The sequence below is a fragment of the Phodopus roborovskii genome, unplaced genomic scaffold (genome assembly GCF_943737965.1).
Source record: "Phodopus roborovskii unplaced genomic scaffold, PHOROB, whole genome shotgun sequence".
NCBI lineage: Eukaryota > Metazoa > Chordata > Mammalia > Rodentia > Cricetidae > Phodopus > Phodopus roborovskii.
The window spans coordinates 86,366-107,143 of record NW_026126531.1 but is presented as its reverse complement, the minus strand read 5'-3'; the positions used below and the strand labels follow the sequence as shown (position 1 = coordinate 107,143).

Sequence of the window (20,778 nt, the reverse complement as noted above, 5' to 3'; positions counted from 1 at the left end):
CAGACCCTTCCCTCTGGAACTACATAGTAAAAAGTACTCATTTATGGAACCATGTTTATGGGACACAAGCTGGTTTTAATATTAACACTGCCAAATAAGAATTTACTTCAATTAAAATTTGATTGATTGTAGCTACAGTTACTTTTACAATTGTCTACAACCAGATGTTCTACACATTCCTGGTGTAAAGAGACAGAGGTTAGAGTTTAAGGTATCCTCATCACTAAGACTGTATGCCTAACTCCCTTCATCATATAAGAGGTAATAATCAATGTAAATGTTACTATCCATAGTGAAATAAATGGAAATAACTTACTCAAAGATAGTATTTAAATCATCCTTCTTTTCCAAAATACTATTCTGAAATTTAATTGTATTAAGCTTCCTTCTGAACCACAACAGAGTCACAGAACGAACAGCAGTTGTCAGAGTGCAAATGACAATAAATTATTGTCATGGAAATTGCCAGGTCTCCTTGTGTTTCAGGAGGTCCTGGTGTAGGATGGAGTTTCATGTGCATGTTGGGAAAGTGGAATTGATTCTGGAGGGAGATCATTTCTACACTCAGGATGTGGGGGTTTGGGAAAATGCAGCACTTTTGTTGAGGAAATTTTGAAAGCCCATAGGTTCATGCACTTTTCTCAATTTCAGGAGATGGGTCTAGGTCATCGGAAAGTAAAACCCTATACCTTACACTTATTAAACCAATAGCTCCAGCCCTTGTGGTAATATGTCAACACTCATATAATACTTGATTTACAAACAAATCTTTACATTGAAAAATGGACTTCTTTGCTACATATGATTAATAAGTAAGAACATCGCCAATGATTTCAGTTGTATTTGTCCAATCTTGTAGCTATGCCAGATCTCAATATGCTGGAGGCCTATTTTAAAATAGATTTCAATACAGTAAAACTTTCATACTTAACAGTCCTATGATAATATCGACCTGACATTCGACAAGAGAAATTTCCTATAATGCCAGTGGAATAAATTCACTCAAAAAACAAATATCGTTCTCCAAGGAGCTTAAGACTAGAGGCCATGGCAGAGATAAGTCACCAAGCACAACTGAGCTTGTTCTTTTCTAGTACTTGAAAACATGACTTACTGTGTACACACACATGATGTCAAAGGGGTAATTATGCTGTAAAAGCAACTAATTACATTTATTTTAAAATGTAAGTGTATAAAGGAATTTCATGAATTCACCAAATAATAAACTGATTTTGGATTTTAAACACGATCATGTGAAAACTATTGCTTAGAAGTCATACTGTGAAACACTTTAGTCTATAATCGTAAGTCCATATTTAATAATTATTTGAAATAATGGCCTCAATTCATTACTATCAAATGAAACACACATAGTTTTAATCCTAATACTATTTGCTTCTGGGTATATTTTAAACTTGAATTTAATCCCAGTACATGGGAAGCAGAGACAGGTGGATCTCCATTACTCACGGGAAGCCTCATCTACAGAGAATGTTCCAAGACAGGCTCCAAAGCTAGAGAAACCCTGCAATGTGGAGGTAAAAACAACAACAAAAACAAGCAAATAAACAAAAAACAGCTTGTAATTTTACTGATCTTCTGGCTTATCATAACACAGTTCAAATTCAACATTCCATAAGATGGATCAAGTTGAAGCCTTGAAATCCTTTGCTGCTGAAATGTAACCCGTGATCCCATGCAATGTTTTCCTCCTTAAGTTGGTTCTGGTCTGTGTTTCTCACAGTAACAGGAATCAAACTTGAAGGAGAGAATAGATAAAAATGGACACATACAGAGACTTTTAGATAAGCCTACCTGACATTGGAGGAAACTGTGGGCCTGCAAATTTCTTTTGTGGGACATACTGTCCAGGACCTCTACAGATGTTTCCTGGAGGAGGAGGTGGTGGGATCCGGCCTCTTCGATCATATTGAGAGGCAGGGCCTCTAGGACCTCTAGAGCCTCTAGGGCCTCTAAGCCTGGGAACAGGTGGAGGAGTCAAGCCATGACCAGCTGCATTGTTTTCAGGAGGTCTAGTGGTGGGCAACGTTTCCTTCTGTAACAGAATGATAATCCACATCAGCAGTCAGTGAAGTGGCTTGACACAGCTCCTTTACTGGGAGTGTCAGGCAAAGAAAAAGAAGTCCATGACATTCCAGCAAGTCTGTGAACAGTTTGAGTTTCCCACATGTGTGTAGGATCAGCTTATTTGATATCCTAATTAATTTTACTAATTAAACAGAAATCTTTAAGCATATTAGTAACAATCTACCTAGCTCACCCTAAAACAAAAACACAGTTCAGCTACATCAAAAAACGACACTTTTTAAGATATCTGAAATAGTGTATAGTACATAAAAAAGCTTGGAAGTTCATCTAAATGTTGTACTTCATAAAGTGGGAGATATCAGGTTTCTTTCTTTTGTTTGTTTATTTTAATACTTTTTCATCTTACTGGAATGTGTTTTTTTCTGCATGCATATCTGCATACTCTATACATTCAATATTCTGGAAGGATAGAATACAATTTCAGATGTCTTAAAATGGAGTTAAGAAGGGTGGTGAGCCCACACTCAGGTGCTAGGAATCAAATCCAGGTAATGTAGGAGAGCCACCAGTGTTCTTAAAGTGTATGCATTTCTAAAGCTTATATTTTTTTGAGGCAAATGCTAGTTCATATAGTCATATAGTCCACATTGGCTTTCAAATTACCATGCCTGGCCTCAGCCTGCCAAAATGATAGGATTACATGGGCCATCAAAACCTGCCTTGTGCTCCATACTATTTCACAGAAGGTTACAAATCAATAAAGAATGTGTTAATCTAAGTGCAAGTGCATTTTATTAATATAACAAAGTAGAAGAGCTCAAGCCTTGTTCTAATAAAACCAAGAAACTAGTTGTAGATCCACAGGTAGAATTCAATTTCCAATACTTACCCCAGTATCATGTTTGGTGGCATGCTTTCCGGATTCCAAAGTGGAAGGTACTGGCCCATCTAGACAAAAATTACACCCCCCCCAAAAAAAGCTACATGAGTACTAATTTTATTCCCAGACCATTAACAGATGCAAATGGCCCTGATATATCCCACTCCCCTTGCAGGTACAGAGAACAATGCGACTTAAATACAATAATATACTTCATTAGGGTGCCAAAAGCAGCCTCAGACTAGGAGAAATTTAAACAGCACAGATATCCTTTTGCAGGGTGATGTTGACCTATTCAGCCCTGTCAGCCTAAGGAAACAACTCAGGATGCACCACCCAGTTCCATCCTTCTACCTGTGCCAACCTTGCCCTCAGCATATAGAATATACTATTACGTAAAAATTTCCCTAATAAATAACTCAACAAATACACAATGAAAATTTAAATTTCTGAATTTTATTCTTTCTGAATGTTAGCTAGTTTAGTACCTACTATAGACTGTAACATGTGAGCTATATAAACACTATTCTCCCGAAGATTGTTCTGGCCTATGTTTCTCACAGTAATAGTAACCAAACTTGAACAAAAGCTGATAAATATTGAGTCATACGTGGACTTTCATGTAGCCTACCTGGAAATGGATGAAAAGTTGGGTTAGCAAAATCCCATGGTGGAATGCAATGTCTTGGATCTCCATAGAGATTTTCTGGAGGATATGGTGGTGGGGGGGAAGAACCCAGCTCTTATAGGAAGGTAAGGTATAAATCCCCATGGTTCGTATGCATTTCTCCCTGTTGGAAGAGATGGGTAAAGGACAATGCAAGTTGAAACCACATACTACACACTTGTTCAACCACTAAGTCAGGCCCATATCCTGATATCCACACACTAACACCAACATATTTCACCTCCCAAATAAATACTTCTCACCTAGTTAGGAAAAATAATAACTTCACCATCAGTTTCAGGTGTGTTTGTACTAATTTGGAAGGTAAGCAGACCAACACAGGCTCCAAAGTGATAGCAAATCCTTGAATTGAGGAAAACAAAACAAACAAACAAACAAAAAAACCAACCCTCTGGTAAAATTGCTGATTTTTCTGACCTATCAAAAAACAATCAAAATTCAAAATTCCCTAAGTCAAGGGAAGCCTTGACTTCCCTTGTGGCTGGGATATAACCTGTGAACCATATAAACCCTTACAACCTCAAGTTGGTTAAGGATAGTTTTAACACAGTAACTGGAAGCAAACTTGAAGAAAACACAGATAAACATTGACATACACAAGAACCATTAAAAAAGCTTACCTGCCATTGGGGGAAATGGTGGACCAGGGAAGATTCTTGTAGGAAAATAGCCACATTGATCACCATAGATGTTTTCTGGAGGATATGGGAGTGGGGGAAAGAACCCAACTCTTGGGTGAAGATAAGGTGGAAAGCACCTTGGTTCATACACATTTCTCCCTGCTCAAAGAGATGGGTAAAAGACAATGGTAGAAGAAATCCTGTACTGTACACTTATTGAAACACTAACTCCAGCCCCTACTCTGTTATCCAAACACTCACATCACAATATTCGTTCTCACATATAAAACTTGACCTTCAAAATTGGACTTCTTATCTACTTAGGAATAATAAGAACATCAACAACACTTTCGGGTTTGTTTGTCCTAACTTGGCAGATAAAAAGATCTCAATGCAATCCACACTTTCTGTAAAACAGCTTTTCCATGGAGTAAAACTTTCAAACTTAACATGCATATCAGTGATCCTGAACTGATATCCTAATAGAAACATTTCCTCTAATGCCAAGGACTAACTTAATACTTCCCAAACAAAACTCATGCCATTCCAATAGAAGTTTAAGAGCAGAGGTGAGGACAGAAAGGGAAAGGGAGAGAGAGAGAGAGAGAGAGAGAGAGAGAGAGAGAGAGAGAGAGAGAGAGAGAGAGAGAGATACCTAGGACAACTAAGCTGGTTCTTATCTATTACTTAAAAACATAATTAACTGTGTAGAAACTCATGATTCCAAAGGAGAAAGTATGATGTAAAAGCAGTACATTACATTTCTTTTAAAATGTAATGGTAGGAAAATATTTCAATGAATTCAACTAATAGCTATGGTCTCAGATTTTAAATATGATCCTGTAGGAACTACTACACAGGAGAAATGATTTAAAATATTTTAGTCAGATATCTTAAGAAAAACAACTATAATTAATTACTATAATGGCCTCAAAACATTTCTGTCAAATAAAATACAAATATTTTAAGGTGAAACTGCTTGTAGCAGGACATTTGTGCCTCAAGACTGTAAACCCAGCATTTGGGAAGCAGAGACAGGTGGATATTTGTGATTTCAAGGCTAGTCTAGTCTGCACAATGATTTTCAGGAAAGTCTCCAAAGCTATAGAGAAACCCTGCCTGGAGGAATAAAACAAGGAAAATGTGCTTGTGAATTTATTGATTATCTGATCTAACACTGGACATATTAAATTCTAATTACCTAGGGTGGATTGACTTCCTTTCTTGCTGAATAGTGACCTGTGAGCCATATAAACCCTTTCCTCCTCAGGTTAGTTCCAGCCAGTGTTTCTTACACTAACAGGAAGCGAACTTGAAAGGAAGCACTGATAAACACTGATGCACATACATGGTCCTTTAAAAAAGCCTACCTGGCATAGGAGGGAATGGTGGGCCTGGGAAGTCCCTTGGTGGATCATACTGTGGAGCATCTCCATAGATGTTTCCTGGAGGCAGAACATGGCAACCTGGATCCCCTGGGAAGGCAGGGCCTCTGGGGGGGTCTGACCTCAGGAACCAGTGGAACATTCAAGTCTTGTCCAGAAGCTTTGCATCCAGCATAGCCAGAATTGGGCAAAGTTGATTTCTGTAACAGAGTGGCAATCAACAGTCAGTGAATGTTTGATTCACAGATCCTTTACTGGATGTGAAAGGCGTAAAAGAAAGCAGTACATGGAACTCCAGAAAGCATGAGAACAGGCAGTTTTCCACAGAAGGGTAGGAGCCCCTTATTTGTTATCCTAAGTATTTTAAATAACTCAGGAGAAATCTTTAAGCATGATAGGTAGTAACACTCATCCTAAAATGCAAGTACAGTTCAAGCATATCAAAACAGACTCTCTAAAAATAGAAATGTATCATGGGGTGGTAGCACAGGTTTTAAATAACAGAACTCAGAAAGCAAAGGTAGGTGGATCTCTGCCAGTTCGAGGCCAATCTGGTGAAAAGTGTGAGTTCTGAGTTCGAGGACATGCTCCATAGATTCTGGAAAACCCTATCTCCAGGGGGGGGGGGAACATACAAATAAAAGAAACTTTTACAAAAAACACCAATAAAAGGAAAATGGTAAAGATGTTGATTTTTAAAAATGGCCAAAATTAATGCTATATTTGAAAACGAAAATAAACTTTAAGATTCAAATAAGGTATCAAGGAAGAAATATCTGAAATAGTGTACAGCATGCAAATAAATTTTGAAATTCATCTAAACGTTGAACTTTTTAAAGTATTAGGTACCTTATTTTAGTGTTCTTTTAAATTACACATGAATTGGTATATTGCCATCATGTATGTCTGCATACTACACACATCTAGTGTTCTGGAAGGATAGACTTGGGCTTCAGATCTCTTGAAACAGGAGTTAAGTATTGGGAGCCATCACTCAGGTGCTTGGAAACAAACCCAGGTCCTCTACGAGAGTTGGCAAGGCTCTTAACCTCTAAGCCATTTCTCCAGCCTGTGTAGTTTTTTGAGACAAGATCTGCTTATACAAAACAAACTGGCTTTCAAATTGCCATCCTTCTGCCTAAATGCTAGGATTACATGGACCATCAATACCTGGCCTGTGATCTGTACAATTTCCCAGGTTATAAGCCAACAATGAAAGGGTTAATGCTAAGTTCAGGTATATTTCATATATATGGAGATATCATACAGTAGAAGAGCTCTGTCTTGTTCTAATCAAATCAAGAAACTCCTTGTGGATCCACGGGTAGATTTCAATGTCCAATACTTACCCCAGGGTTATGTTTGCTGGCACTCTTCCCGGATTCCAAAGTAGAGGATACTGGCCTATCTAGACAGGAAAATTAAACCAGGAAAACTTGATGAGTTTTATTTTATTCCTAGACCATTTTCAGATCCAAATGGCACTGACATGTTCCACTCCCCATGCCAGGGAAGAGAATAAATTGACACAAATACAATAGTGTTCCTCATTAGGATTCTCAAAGCAGAGGGAGACAGAACAGATATTCTTTTGTCATGTGCTGCTGACCTTTCCAGCTGGACCCTAAGCAATTTGAGGATTGTGTGTGGAAATGTCAGGGATGAACAAGAAATCTAGTGCAATAGAAACTCCCAGGAAACTACAAGGCTGACCACAGTTAAGGGATCCAGATCCTGTACCGGCCATTTGCTATAATCAGGTGAGGCTTCAAATTGAGGGACTGAGAGACCAACTCAGCAACAAAAGCTTAACCTTACAAGTAGTCCTGCCTACAAAAAGAGACAGAGGAAATGTGTCTCACAATCTGTGTGAGATGCCAACTGTGGTGGTTTGGGAAAAAATGGCTCCCAAAGGGAGTGGCACTATTAGGAGGTATGGCCTTATTGGTGGTGGGGGGGGGGGGTTTTTTTTTTTTTCCCCCGTGGCCCCGCCCCCGCTGGACAGTGCGTCATTGTGCAGAAGGAGAGTGAGAAGAATATGTTGTTTCTATGTGAAATGAAAAAAAAAATTTCCTTTTTTTTAAAAAAAAAAAAATTAAACATTTTTATGACTATAAAAAAATATGTTCATGGATATATATAAATATATAATATGCTGTCAATATAAGAATCTATATTTAAAAAGGCAGTTGAAGGACAAAAGCCACATGGCAGCATCCTCTGAAGAGTTGTTAACATTGCTTCTGAACAGATGCTTTCCATTGTATCTACCATTGTCTAACTTTCTAAGGATTATATATTGCTTTTATGTTTTGTTTTTAAAGGCAGATAAAGCAGAGAATGTTACTCATGTAACCTATGATTACATTTGTATTGGTCAAAAAAATGCACAATTCAATTCCTTGAGCTTTCACCCTTCCCATTATTACTTCAATTACCCAAAGTGTAAGGGAAACTAAATGTGTTTTCAGGCTCTTGTCTTGATGCTAAGAGCAAATGATGACATAGCATAAAACTTGGTCTCTAGGATTCACAGAGAAAGGGACTGAAATTTAGTATGTGATTACTTCAGGCCAGAATTAGCCTTTAAATCATGAGTTCGATTTCTTGAATTGTAAATTTTAGGTCAGATATAGAACAAGTATGCATGCTTCTATGCATGGTAAAATTAATAGCATTTTGGGAATAGAAATAGCTAACAGACAGTAAAATAGTGGTCCAGGAAGAGAAAGAAGCAAAACGGGTTGAAACAGAGATTTAATGATGTCAAGATTACAAAAGTTTCAATATAAAACTTTATTGTAAATAATTACCAGTCATAAGTTCTTTTAAATCTGCTCAATCAAGAATAAAATGGGAATGATGAGGTAGAAATACATGTTGTAAAAATGTAGAAACAGAACAGGGGGAAACCGTGTGTTCAACACAAAGCTTAGCTTCCTGTCTGGAGCAGAAACACCTCCTGACCACTGACTTTTCCCAATGACACTAGGGAACCATTCTAGTCACTATCACAGCTCTGTGCAAGAGAATGAGTTCTTATGCTGTCCCTTGACACCTATGCAAAATCCAACTGAATAGAGAAAAATCACTGATTCAACCCCCTGATGGGAAATTCATTAGTTAGGTCTCAACCTCCATTCCTATCAGTACGCAAGACCAAGAACATGAACACCAGTCTGGAGAAACTTCAACTCCCTACCTCAGAAAGAGGTGCCTTAGGACAGTTACATGGTGTCAGCTCTCTCAACCCAACCCACAGAAAACAATCAACATTTCACACATTAAGAATAAAACAAAAGATGTAGAGATTCATGCCCTTAATTCCAGCACTCCATGGGCAGAAACAGGAATGGCTCCAAATTCAAGGCAAGCATGGTCAACACAGCAAGTGCCTGGACAATCAAAGCTACACACACAAAAACCCTGTCTCTAAGAAACAAACAAATCAATAACTAGAAAGTCAAAATAAGAGAACCAGAAATTATATAAGAAACCAGTCAGTAGAACTTCCAGGATATAGGGGAATTACTCACTGTGTCAGCCTGAGACCCTGAGCTCTCTAAATAACCTACTGTAGAAAAATTATCTTACAGCTGTTAACTTATCATCATACATTTAGCACAAAATTGGGTGTGCCTGTGTCTGCTTGTGCATGCTCTCTCTCTGTATATCTGTCTCTCTCTCTCTCTCTCTCTCTCTCTCTCTCTCTCTCTCTCTCTCTCTCACACACACACACACACACACACACCCCATTGGTTTTGAACCTTAAAACTAGTCAGTGGACAAATGAAAATCCTGAAATTCATCATTAGACAATATCCTGTCTTTCTTTCAAGTATAAAACATATTTAAGGTTTTAAAATGTATTGCTTTATTTTGGGTCATTTATATCTAACTAAAAGTAGTAGGGTGCATACTTTGTAAGATACTCAAATCAGAAAATCCACAAATGTTGGCTAGGCAGTGGTGGTGCATGCTTGTAATCCCTGCACTTGGGAGGCAGAGGCAGGCAGATTAAATGAGCTTGAGACCAACGTCATGAACAAGAGCTAGTTCCAGGACAGCCTCCAAAGCCAAAGAAAAACCCTGTCCCATTTCTCAAAATAAATAATTAAATAAATAAATAGAAAGAAATTAAAAGAAAAAAGAAAAATGTGCTCTCCGGGCTTGGGCTTAGGTTCCAGCTACATGGCTAAACGCACCAAGATGGTCGGGATCATCGGGAAATACGGGACCCACTATGGTGCCTCCCTCCGGAAAATGGTGAAGAAAATTGAAATCAGCCAGCACGCCAAGTACACTTGCTCCTTCTGTGGCAAGACCACGATGAAGAGATGAGCAGTTGGCATCTGGCACTGTGGTTCCTGCATGAATATAGTGGCAGGTGGGGCCTAGACTCACAACACTATTTCTGCAGTCACAGTGAAGTCTGCCATCAGAGGACTGAAGGAACTGAAAGACCAGTAGAAATGCTATTGCTTGGAAACCCCTGCCTCTAATAAATGAGTTAATTTACGTTAAAACAAAAAAGAAAAAAAAATATTTTATGTTAATTTATGTTGTTTTGTTATTTTTAGTTTTTTTTTTCTGTAATTTATATATGCAAGTATTTTGTGTACTTGCATGCCTCTGGACTATATACTCACAACCATGAACTACATACCTGTATAGAGCATTACATACATGCTGGTACATATCATGCATGATGTATAACATGGGCAAGCATATTGTACATAGCATTGCATGCATGCCTGTGCTCTACTTGCATGCTTAGTGCACTACGTGTATGCCTTTTGCAACAATGAATACCTGGTACATTACAGGCATGCCTAGTGTACTTCATGAATATCTGTACACTATATGTATGGGTAAGCACCACATACATACATTGTGAAATTGTAGGTAAAAGAGGCCATTGGTTTTCCTGGGATTGGAATTGCCATGTGGATGTTAGGAACCAAGACCATGTCCTCTTATCTGCACTAGATTCCAGTCTTAACTAATGATTCACCATCAGTCCAGCCCCCCACAAACTTCTCTTTTGAAGGACTAATTTTTTGCACAGCTGAAAAGACTAATTTAGTGGAAAACGTTTATGGGAAACTGGCTGGGTTCAGTAATACCAAAGACAAACAATGCTTTAAATAAATTAAAATTCATTTGATTAAACACACAGTTACCTTTACTTTTGCCTAAAATCATGGTGAACACATTTCTGGTATAAAGAAACAGCTTTTTGAGTTTAAGATACATCAATTATGAGATTGCCTGTATAAAACTTCCACAATTATGGATGACATAATCAAAGTAAAATACATTATGCAGAATAAAATGAAGTGGAAATAATTCACTCATAAGATTCATATTTAAATCATCTTTTCTACAAACTACTATCCTGACAATATGTTTCCATTAAGCTGCAATTTGAGCAACAATATAATCACATAGGTAACAAAAGTGATCTTGAACTGAAAATGAGAAGAAATGACCGCCATAGAAATGGTCAGGTCTCCTGTGTTTGTGGAGGTTCTGGGGAAGATTGTTTGGAAGGCAGAATCAAGTCTGGAGAGAGTTCATTTCTACTTCTCAAAAGAGAGAGTGGGGAGAAGAACCCAGAAGTTGGGAGAAGGGAAAATGGAAAGCCCCTCAGTTTGTACACATTCTACCCTGTTGCAAGAGATGAGTAAACGACAGTGGAGGTTGAAATCCTGTATGGCACACATGGTAAACCACAAACTACAGCCCATACTGGTACAAAACTCACTCCACAATATTTGATCTTACAAATAATCTTGATATTTAAAGTGGACTTCTTACCTACATGGGATTCATAAGAACACCACCACCAATTTCAGATGTCTTTGTGCTGTCTTAGCAGCTACTCTTGATCTCAATACACTCAAGACATATTGTAGAACAGATTTCAATGTAGTAAAACTTTCAAGAGTAACATTGAAATCAGTGATCCTGGCATGATATCCTAAATAAATTTTTCTGTAATGACAAGAACAACTACAAAACTTCCGAAAGAAAATACATGTCATACTCTTGGAAGGTTAAGAATAGATATGAGGGAAGAGAACAGGCAGGGATAACTAAGCTGGTTCTTCTCTATTACTTTAAAACATGATTTATTGTGTAGAAACTTCTGATTCCAAAGGGGAAAGTATGCTATAAAAGAAAAAAAAACTTTTATTTTAAAATGTAAGTGTAAGAAGAAATTTCAATGATTTCAGCAAATAATTAATGTGATCTTAGATTTTAAATATGATAATGTGGGAAGAACTACCCAGAAGAAATACTTTTAAGCACTTTAGCCAGTAATCTAAAGGCAAAATATAAATAATTAATGTAAATATCAGCCTCAGTACACATTTCTATAAAATGGTATACGCATAATTTGGGCCTGAAACCTGCTTGTAGCTAGGTATTGGTGGCACAGGCATTTAATCCCAAAATTGGAAAGCAGAGTCAGGTGGATCTCTGTGAGTTCAAGCTTAGCCTGGTCTACAGAGTGAATTCCAGGACAGGCTCAAAAGTTATAGAAAAACCCTGCCTTGAGGAGAAAAAAAGTGCTTGTAAATTTGCTGATCTTCTGAACTATCACAGTACATTTAAAATTCAAAATTCCCTAAGGTAGTTCAAGGTGAAACATTGACTTCTTTGCTGCTGGACTGTTACCTGTGAGCCATGACAACCCTTTCTCCCTCAAGTTGCTTCTGGCCAGTGTTTCTCATCGTAACAGGAACCAAACATGAAGGAACACACAGATACATATTTATTCATATAAGGGCCTTTTAAAAAGCCTACCTGACTTTGGAGGAAACCTTGGGCCAGCACATCCCTTTGATGGGACATACTGTCGAGCATCTGCAGGAAGTGGTGGTGGTTTCTGGCCTCTTGGATTCTATGGAATGGCAGGGTGTCCATGATCTCTAGGGCCTGAAACCTTGGCCACCAGTGGAGGAGTCAAGCCATGGACAGCCACTTTGCATTTAGCAGGGCCAGAGTTGGGAAAAGTTGCTTTCTGTAACAGAGTCACAATCATTAGTCTGTGTAGTGGCTTGATTCACAGCTCCTTTCCTGGGAGTGGCAGGCAAAGAAGAAAGAATTCCATAATGTTGAAGCAAGAATGGTAACAGGCTCAGTTTTCCACATGGGTTGAGGAGGTCCTTGTTTTCTCTCCTAAGTAATTTTACGAACTCAACAGAAATCTTTAAGCATGGTAGTAACACTCTACCTAGCTCACTCTCAAACACAATTATAGATCATGAAGATCGAAACGGATACTTTTTAAACTAGATATACACCAGGAAGATGAGGTAGTGAGATTGAATCCCAGAACAAGGGTTGTAGAGGAAGGTGGATCTCTGTCTATTCAAGGCTAGCCTTGTCAATAGAGTGACTTCCATGACTGGAACCATTGCTACTTTGAAACCCTATCATTAAGAAAAAGAAAAAAAAATAACCATACACATTTATCAAACACACAGGAAATGAAAATGGTTAAGATGCTGTTAGGTCTCCCGGAGCACAGGGGAAGTGGCAGGAATGGGGGCAGTGAAAGGAGAGAGAAGTAGGAGAAAACGAGGGGCAGGAAAGGAAAACACGTGCAACCAGGAAGATATAGCCTGGTTAAGAATAGAAGACAGGAGAGAGAGAGAGAGAGAGAGAGAGAGAGAGAGAGAGAGAGAGAGAGAGAACATAAAAGAGGGAGCCAATATTGGTTTGAAAAGAAAACTGAACACAAAGAAAGGTCTAGAGAACTACAAGACTGCCACCAACTAACAATATGAGCATCCATGGAAAGGCTACCATAAATGCCCTTCCCGGAGAGTGAGATCAACAATTATCCATGGAGCCCTCATGGAATACCTTTTGGAAACAGGAGCAAACACACATACATAAACACTGAGTCGAGCTAGAACCCAGAAGCAGATGGAGAGGACAAGACCAGGCAGCAGAAACACATAGAGACAGCTTACGTGAACAAGGAAGAGATAATGGGCCACCAGACTGATAGCTGGGAAGCCAGCATGGGACTGACTCAGGCCCCACTGAATATGGGTCTCAGCCAGAAAGACTGAACAGTCTAAGGGACCTCAGACTGTGGAGCCAAGATGTATCCCTGGTGCACCAAAGGACCTTGTGAACATATCCCCCATGGAGGGATAACTGCCTTAACCTAGAGACAGGAGAGAAGCCCCAGTCCCTACTTCACATGACCTGTCAGATTTACATGACCCCAACTGGATGGCATTCCCCTTCATATGGAATTGGGGTGGGGGTGGGAGGGAAGGGTGGTTAGGGTGCAAGTGAGAGGGCAGAGAGGGTAAAAGGAAGGGAGGTTGGAAAGTGAGGGGGGGAGAAAGGGAATAAAGGAGGGAGAGAGGGAGGGAGAGGGAACTGCGATCGACATGTAAAATAATAAATTAAATTAAAAAATGCTTTGACTCCAAAATTTAAGTTCAAGGACAAGTTGCTGGGGAGTAGGATTTCTATTTTTGTTTCCACAGAAAATGCAAAGCTGTGGATTCCTTCCAGACTAATGTGGTTTGATAAAGCCAGACTGCCTGAAAAAGAGTACCAGGTGATCATACATTCAAAACAGCTGGACAGAGCAGCCTTACAGACTACAGCCAGGATTTCTACATCTTCTTAGAATCCCCCATGTCTGTGCCCCTTTCCAGCAGGAAGTAGTTTGGAAAGAACGACGCCCAAATTCGCAAATATTGTCTATAAATATTTGTTTTCATTTAAATGGACTTGGTTATATAAAATAAAGAAAGAAAGAAAGAAAATTGTTAAGGTGTTTATAATTTCTAATTGACCCAAATTAATGCTATATTTAAAAATCTAGAGTTTCCAGTGAGATCCAACTATCCTGCAAAACCTTCTCAAGTTCTAGCTCAGCCCTTGTCCTCTTCTGCTGGCTATTGGCCAGAGGTGAGTCTGGGCCCAATCAGGGCTGTCTTTCCCCTACAATCTCTTTTCCCCCCTCCCCCACCCGAATTCCCTGGGTTGGCCCCTGATCCTGCTGCTCCTGTCTCAGGTCCCCATCTAGAGCACCCTTGGAGCTCTGATACACCCCCACCCATCCCCAAGGCCAGACTACCCCCCCTACCCTGTGCCCTACCCCACACATGGTCCTGCCAAACTGGTTGAGCACTGGGACAGAGGGTGGAGCCAACAGTCAACCCTACTTCGGAGACTTCTCTGAGCAACTCTGAACAAAGGAGACCTGACTATCCACGTGGGACCACCCATAATTTCCACCACCTTGGATTCTGACCCTGCCTCCAGTCCTCTGCTGGAGTCCCGGGCCCCCTCCCAGAGATCCGCCTATCTCTGAGGGTTTACTCTGAGTTCCTGCAGGCAACATCCTTGATCACCAAATCCTGGCCTCTGCCAAAGAAAGAGGTCTCAGCTGGAGAGCGCCAGTTTCCAGGGAGATCCAACTATCCTGCAAAACCTTCTCAAGTTCCAGCTCAGCCCTTGTCCTCTTCCACCAGCTACTGGGCAGAGCTATTGGCCAGAGCTATTGGACAGAGCTATTGGCCAGAGGACCACTGTGAGTACCTGCTGGCATCTTCTTCTGGATCCTCATCCTTGACACCATCCTTGGATTCCTGTCTGCGGAGAAACCTCGAAGAGAGTTTGGACCACACAGAGCTACAGATATTGAATCACAGACCCACATAAGCCCATTGGGGAAGTATCATAGAGAGAGGGGGAAACCCAACCAACACCTACTGGAAGAAGCTATGGGAAGAAGGCAATACAAGAGAACACCTAACAACAGAAAGACAAGCATGACACCACCAGAATCTAGGGAAACTACACCAACTAGAATGGAACACAACAACAAAGCAGAGGAAGCAGAAGGGTATGACTTAAAAATCACCATCATAAAAATGATAGAGACCCTCAAAGAAGATGTGAGAAAATCCCTTAAAGAAATGGATGAAAAAAACAAACAAAAAAAATGGAAGAAATGAACAAATTTCTTAAGGAAAGTACAGAAAGCCAAGAAAAAACAATTAAGCAGGTAAAGGAAATAGTTCAAGACTTGAAAACTGAAATAGAGAAAATAAAGGCAACACAAACGGAAGGAATGCTGGAAATTGAAAAGCTGGGCAAAAAATCGGCAACTACGGACACAACCATAACCAATAGAATTCAAGAGATGGAACAGAGAATCTCAGGCGCAGAAGATAAACTAGAAGAAATAGATTCATCGACCAAAGAAAATCATGCATCCAACAAATCCTTAACAAAAAACATACAGGAAATGTGGGACACCATGAAAAGGCCAAACCTAAGAATAATAGGCATAGAGTAAGGTGAGGAAGCCCAGCTCAAAGGTGCCGAAAACATATTCAACAAAATCATCGAGGACAACTTTCCAAATTTGAAGAAGGACATGCCCATGAAAGGAAAAGAAGCATACCGAACCCCAAATAGGCTGGACCAAAGGAAAAAGACCCCTTGACATATAATAATCAAAACACCTAGCATACAGAATAAAGAAAAAATATTAAGAGCAGCGAAGGAAAAAGGACAGGTAACATATAAAGGCAGACCTATCAAAAATACACCTGACTTCTCCATGGAAACCCACAAGGCCAGAAGGTCCTGGAGAGATGTTCTACAAGTATTAAGAGAACACGGATGCCAGCCTAGGCTACTATATCCAGCAAAACTCCCAATCACTGTAGATGGAGAGAACAAGATATTTAAAGTCAAAAGCAGATTTTCCCAATACGTATCTACAAATCCAGCCCTACAGAAAGTATTGGAAGGAAAATTCCAACCCAAGGAAGGTAACTATGCCCGCAAAAATGTAGACAACAGATAATCCAACTACACTAGAAACCAAGGGTGAAGCAGAACTAATATATTCACAATATCACTGCCAACAACAAACCTAGATCAAACAAGCATCAACAATCAATGGTCCTTACTCACCCTCAACATTAATAGTCTTAACTCACCTATAAAAAGACACAGGCTAACAGAATGGATACGAAGACAGAATCCATCCTTCTGCTGCATACAAGAAACACATCTAAGATTCAAAGGTAGACATTACCTCAGGGTAAAGGGTTGGGAAAAGATTTTCCAATCAAAAGGAAATAAGAAGCAAGCAGGCTTAGCTATCCTAATATCTAACAAGTTAGACTTCAAACCAAAATTAGTCAAAAGAGATGAAGACAGTCATTTCATATTCATCGCAGGAGAAATCCATCAACACAAAGTCTCAGTTCTGTACATCTATGCCCCTAATACAAAGTCACCCACATTCGTAAAAGAAACACTACTAAAACTCAAAGCTCATATAAAACCTCACATACTTATAGTGGGGGACTTCAATGCACCACTCTCAACACTAGACAGAACCACAAATCAGAAACTCAACAAAGAAACAAAAGAATTAACAGAAGTTATGTCTCAACTGGGATTAACAGACATCTATAGAACATTCCATCCAAAGACAAAAGAATATATCTTCTTCTCTGCTCCACATGGAACCTTCTCTAAAATCAACCACATACTAGGTGACATAACAAACTTCAACAGATACAAGAGAATAGGAATAGTCCCCTGTATCTTATCAGACCACCATGCTTTAAAATTGGAATTCAACAACACCACAAATAGCAGAAAACCTGCAAACTCATGGAAACTGAACAATGTGCAATTGAACCACTCCTGGGTCAAAGAAGAAATAAAGAAAGAAATTAAAGACTTTCTAATATTCAACGAGAATGAGGATACAACATACCCAAACTTATGGGACACCTTGAAAGCAGTGCTGAGAGATGAAGTTCATTGCATTAAGTGCGCATATGAAGAAAACAGAAGATAGTCACATAAGAGAATTAACAGCCCAATTGAAAACCTTAGAAAACAGAGAAGCGAATTCACCCCGAAGGAGTAGATGCCAGGAAATAATCAACTTGAAGGATGAAATCAACAAAATAGAAACCAGGAAAACAATACAAAAAAAAAAAAAAAAAATGCAACAAAGAGTTGGTTTTCTGAGAAAACCAACAAGATAGACAAACCTTTATCCAAATTAATGAAAAAGCAGAGACAGAACATGCAAATTAATAAAATCAGAAATGAAATGGGGAACATAACAACAGACACAGAGGAAATCCAGACAATTTTCAGGTCATACTTTGAAAATCTGTATTCCTCAAAAATTGAAAATTCAAAGGAAATGGACAAGTTTCTGGATAACTTTTACTTACCAAAATTAAATCAAGAACAAACAACTTAAATAGACCTATAACCCGCAATGAAATAGAATCAGTCATCGAAAGCCTTCCAACCAAAAAAAGTCTAGGGCCAGATGGATTCAGGGCAGAATTCTACCAGACATTCAAGAAAGAACTAATACCACTACTCCTCAAACTGATCCACAAGATATAGAAACAGAAGGTTCAATGCCAAACTACTTTTATAAGGCCAAAATAACTTTGGTACCCAAACCTCACAAAGACACAACTAAGAAAGAAAACTGCAGACCAATATCGCTGATGAACATCGATGCAAAAATACTCAATAAAATACTGGCAAACTGAATTCAAGAATACATCAGAGAAATCATACTCCGTGACCAAGTAGGCTTCATCCCTGGAATGCAGGATGGTTTATCATACGAAAATCTATCAAGGTGATCCACCATATAAACAAACAGAAAAAGAAAAACCATGTGATTATCTCCCTAGATGCTGAAAAATCTTTCTACAAAATTCAACACCCTTTCATGATAAAGGTCTTGGAGAGGTCAGGGATAACAGGAACATACCTAAACATAATAAGAGCAATATACAGCAAACCAATTGCCAACATCAAACTGAATGGAGAGAAACTTAAGCCAATTCCTCTAAAATCAGGAACAAGACAAGGCTGTCCTCTCTCTCCATATCTCTTCAATATCGTACTAGAAGTACTGGCTTGTGCTATAAGACAACAAAAGGAGATCAAGGGGATCCAAATTGGAAAGGAAGAAGTCAAACTGTCTCTATTTGCAGCTGATATGATAGTTTACATAAGCGACACAATAAACTCTACCAGGGAACTCCTACAGCTGATAAACACCTTCAGCAAACTAGCAGGATACAAGATAAACTCAAAAAAATCAGTAGCCCTACTTTTTTCACACGACAAAGAGACAAAGAAAGAAATCAGAGAAACATCACCCTTTACAATAGCCACAAGCAACATAAAGTATCTTTGGGTAACGCTTACCAAACACTTAAAAGATCTATATAATAAGAACTTTGTGACTCTAAAGAAAGAAATTAAAGAAGATACCAGAAAATGGAAATACCTCCCATGCTCTTGGATAGGTAGGATAAACATAGTAAAAATGGTAATCTTACCAAAAGCAATCTACCGATTCAATGCAATCCCCATTGAATCCCACCACAATTCTTCACCGACCTTGAAAGGATAATAATCAACTTTATATGGCAAAACAAAAGACCCAGGATAGCCAAAACAACCCTATTCAATAAAAGAACTGCAGGAGGCATCACCATTCCTGACTTTAAGCACTACTACAGAGCTATAGTTCTGAAAACAGCCTGGTATTGGCATAAAAATAGACAGGTAGACCAATGGAATCTAATTGAAAATCCTGATATTAATCCACGAACCTATGAACACCTGATTTTCGACAAAACAGCTAAACTTATACAATGGGGCGAGGACAGCATCTTCAACAAATGGTGCTGGCACAATTGAATGAGGGTGTCTAGAAGACTGCACAGACCATGTCTGTCGCCATGCACAAAACTCAAGTCCAAATAGAGCAAAGACCTCAACATCAATCCAGCCATATTGATCCTCTTAGAAGAGAAAGTAGGAGGTACCCTTTAACAAATTGGTATAGGAGAACGCTTCCTGAATATAACTCCAGGGGCACAGACACTGAGAGCAACAGTTAATAAATGGGACCTCTTCAAACTTAGAAGCTTCTGTAAGGCAAAGGACACAGTGGACAAGACCAAACGGCAGCCGACAGACTGGGAAAAGATTTTCACCAATCCTATATCTGACAAAGGGCTGATCTCCAAAATATACAAAGAACTCAAGGAACTAGTCAACAAAACACCAAATAACCCTATTTAAAAATGAGGTACATAACTGAAGAAAGAATTCTCAATAGAGGAAATCAAAAATGCTGAAAGACACTTAAGAAAATGCTCCACATCCTTAGCTATCAGGGAAATGCAAATCAAAACAACTTTGAGATACCATCTTACCCCTGCCAGAATGGCTAAAATTAGAAACACCAGTGATGACTTATGTTGGAGAAGATGTGGATGGCACTTGAAGAAACCATACTGAATGAGGTAAACCAGTCACAAAAAGAGCAACACAGTATGTACTCACTCATATATGGACTTTAGACCTAGGGCAAAGGATCACATATAATTCACACCAGCCTATAATTCACATCACCAGAGGAACTAGGATAGAAGGTGTATTCTAAGAGATTCACATAAAGTTCCTCACAGAACTGGGAAGGGACAAGTCCCCCAGAGCTCAGTTGAAGTGGCGGGGGGGCAGCAAATGGAAAGAGAAGTAGCAGAAAATGAGGGGGAGGAAAGGAAAACATGTGCGACCAGGAAGATTGAGCCTGGTTAGGAATAGAAGACAGGAAAGTGAGAGACAGAGACAGAGAGAGAGAGAGAGATCATAAAAGAGGGAGCCAATATTGGTTTGAAGATAAAATTGAACACAAAGAAAGGTCTAGAAAACTACAAGTCTGCTCCCAACTAACCATTTGAGCTTCCATGGAAAGGCTATCATAAATGCCCTTCCTGAAGAGTGAGATCAACAACAAACTTATCCATGGAGTCCTAAACTTGTGCTTGATGGAAACAGGAGCAAACACCCATACATAAACACTGAGTCGAAGTACAACCCGGATGCAGATGGAGAGGACAAGACCAGGCTGCAGAAACACATAGAGACAGCTTACCTGAACAAGAAGGAGCTAATGGGCCAGCAGACTGATAGCTGGGAAGCCAGCATGGGACTGACTCAGGCCCTCCTGAATATGCCTCTCAGCCAGAAGGACTGAGCAGTCTAAGGGACCTCAGACAGTGGAGCCAGGATGTATCCCTGGTGCAC

General features: G+C 39.3%; 1 protein-coding gene across 1 annotated transcript in view; it reads right to left on the bottom strand.

Moving 5' to 3' along the window:
* LOC127232534 (melanoma inhibitory activity protein 2-like) overlaps nt 1-20,778 on the bottom strand; it is a 143,687-nt gene that overhangs the window by 53,988 nt on the left and 68,921 nt on the right. The window contains 1 exon segment of the mRNA XM_051198651.1: nt 1,816-2,056. Coding sequence (XP_051054608.1) covers nt 1,816-2,056 — 241 coding nt within the window.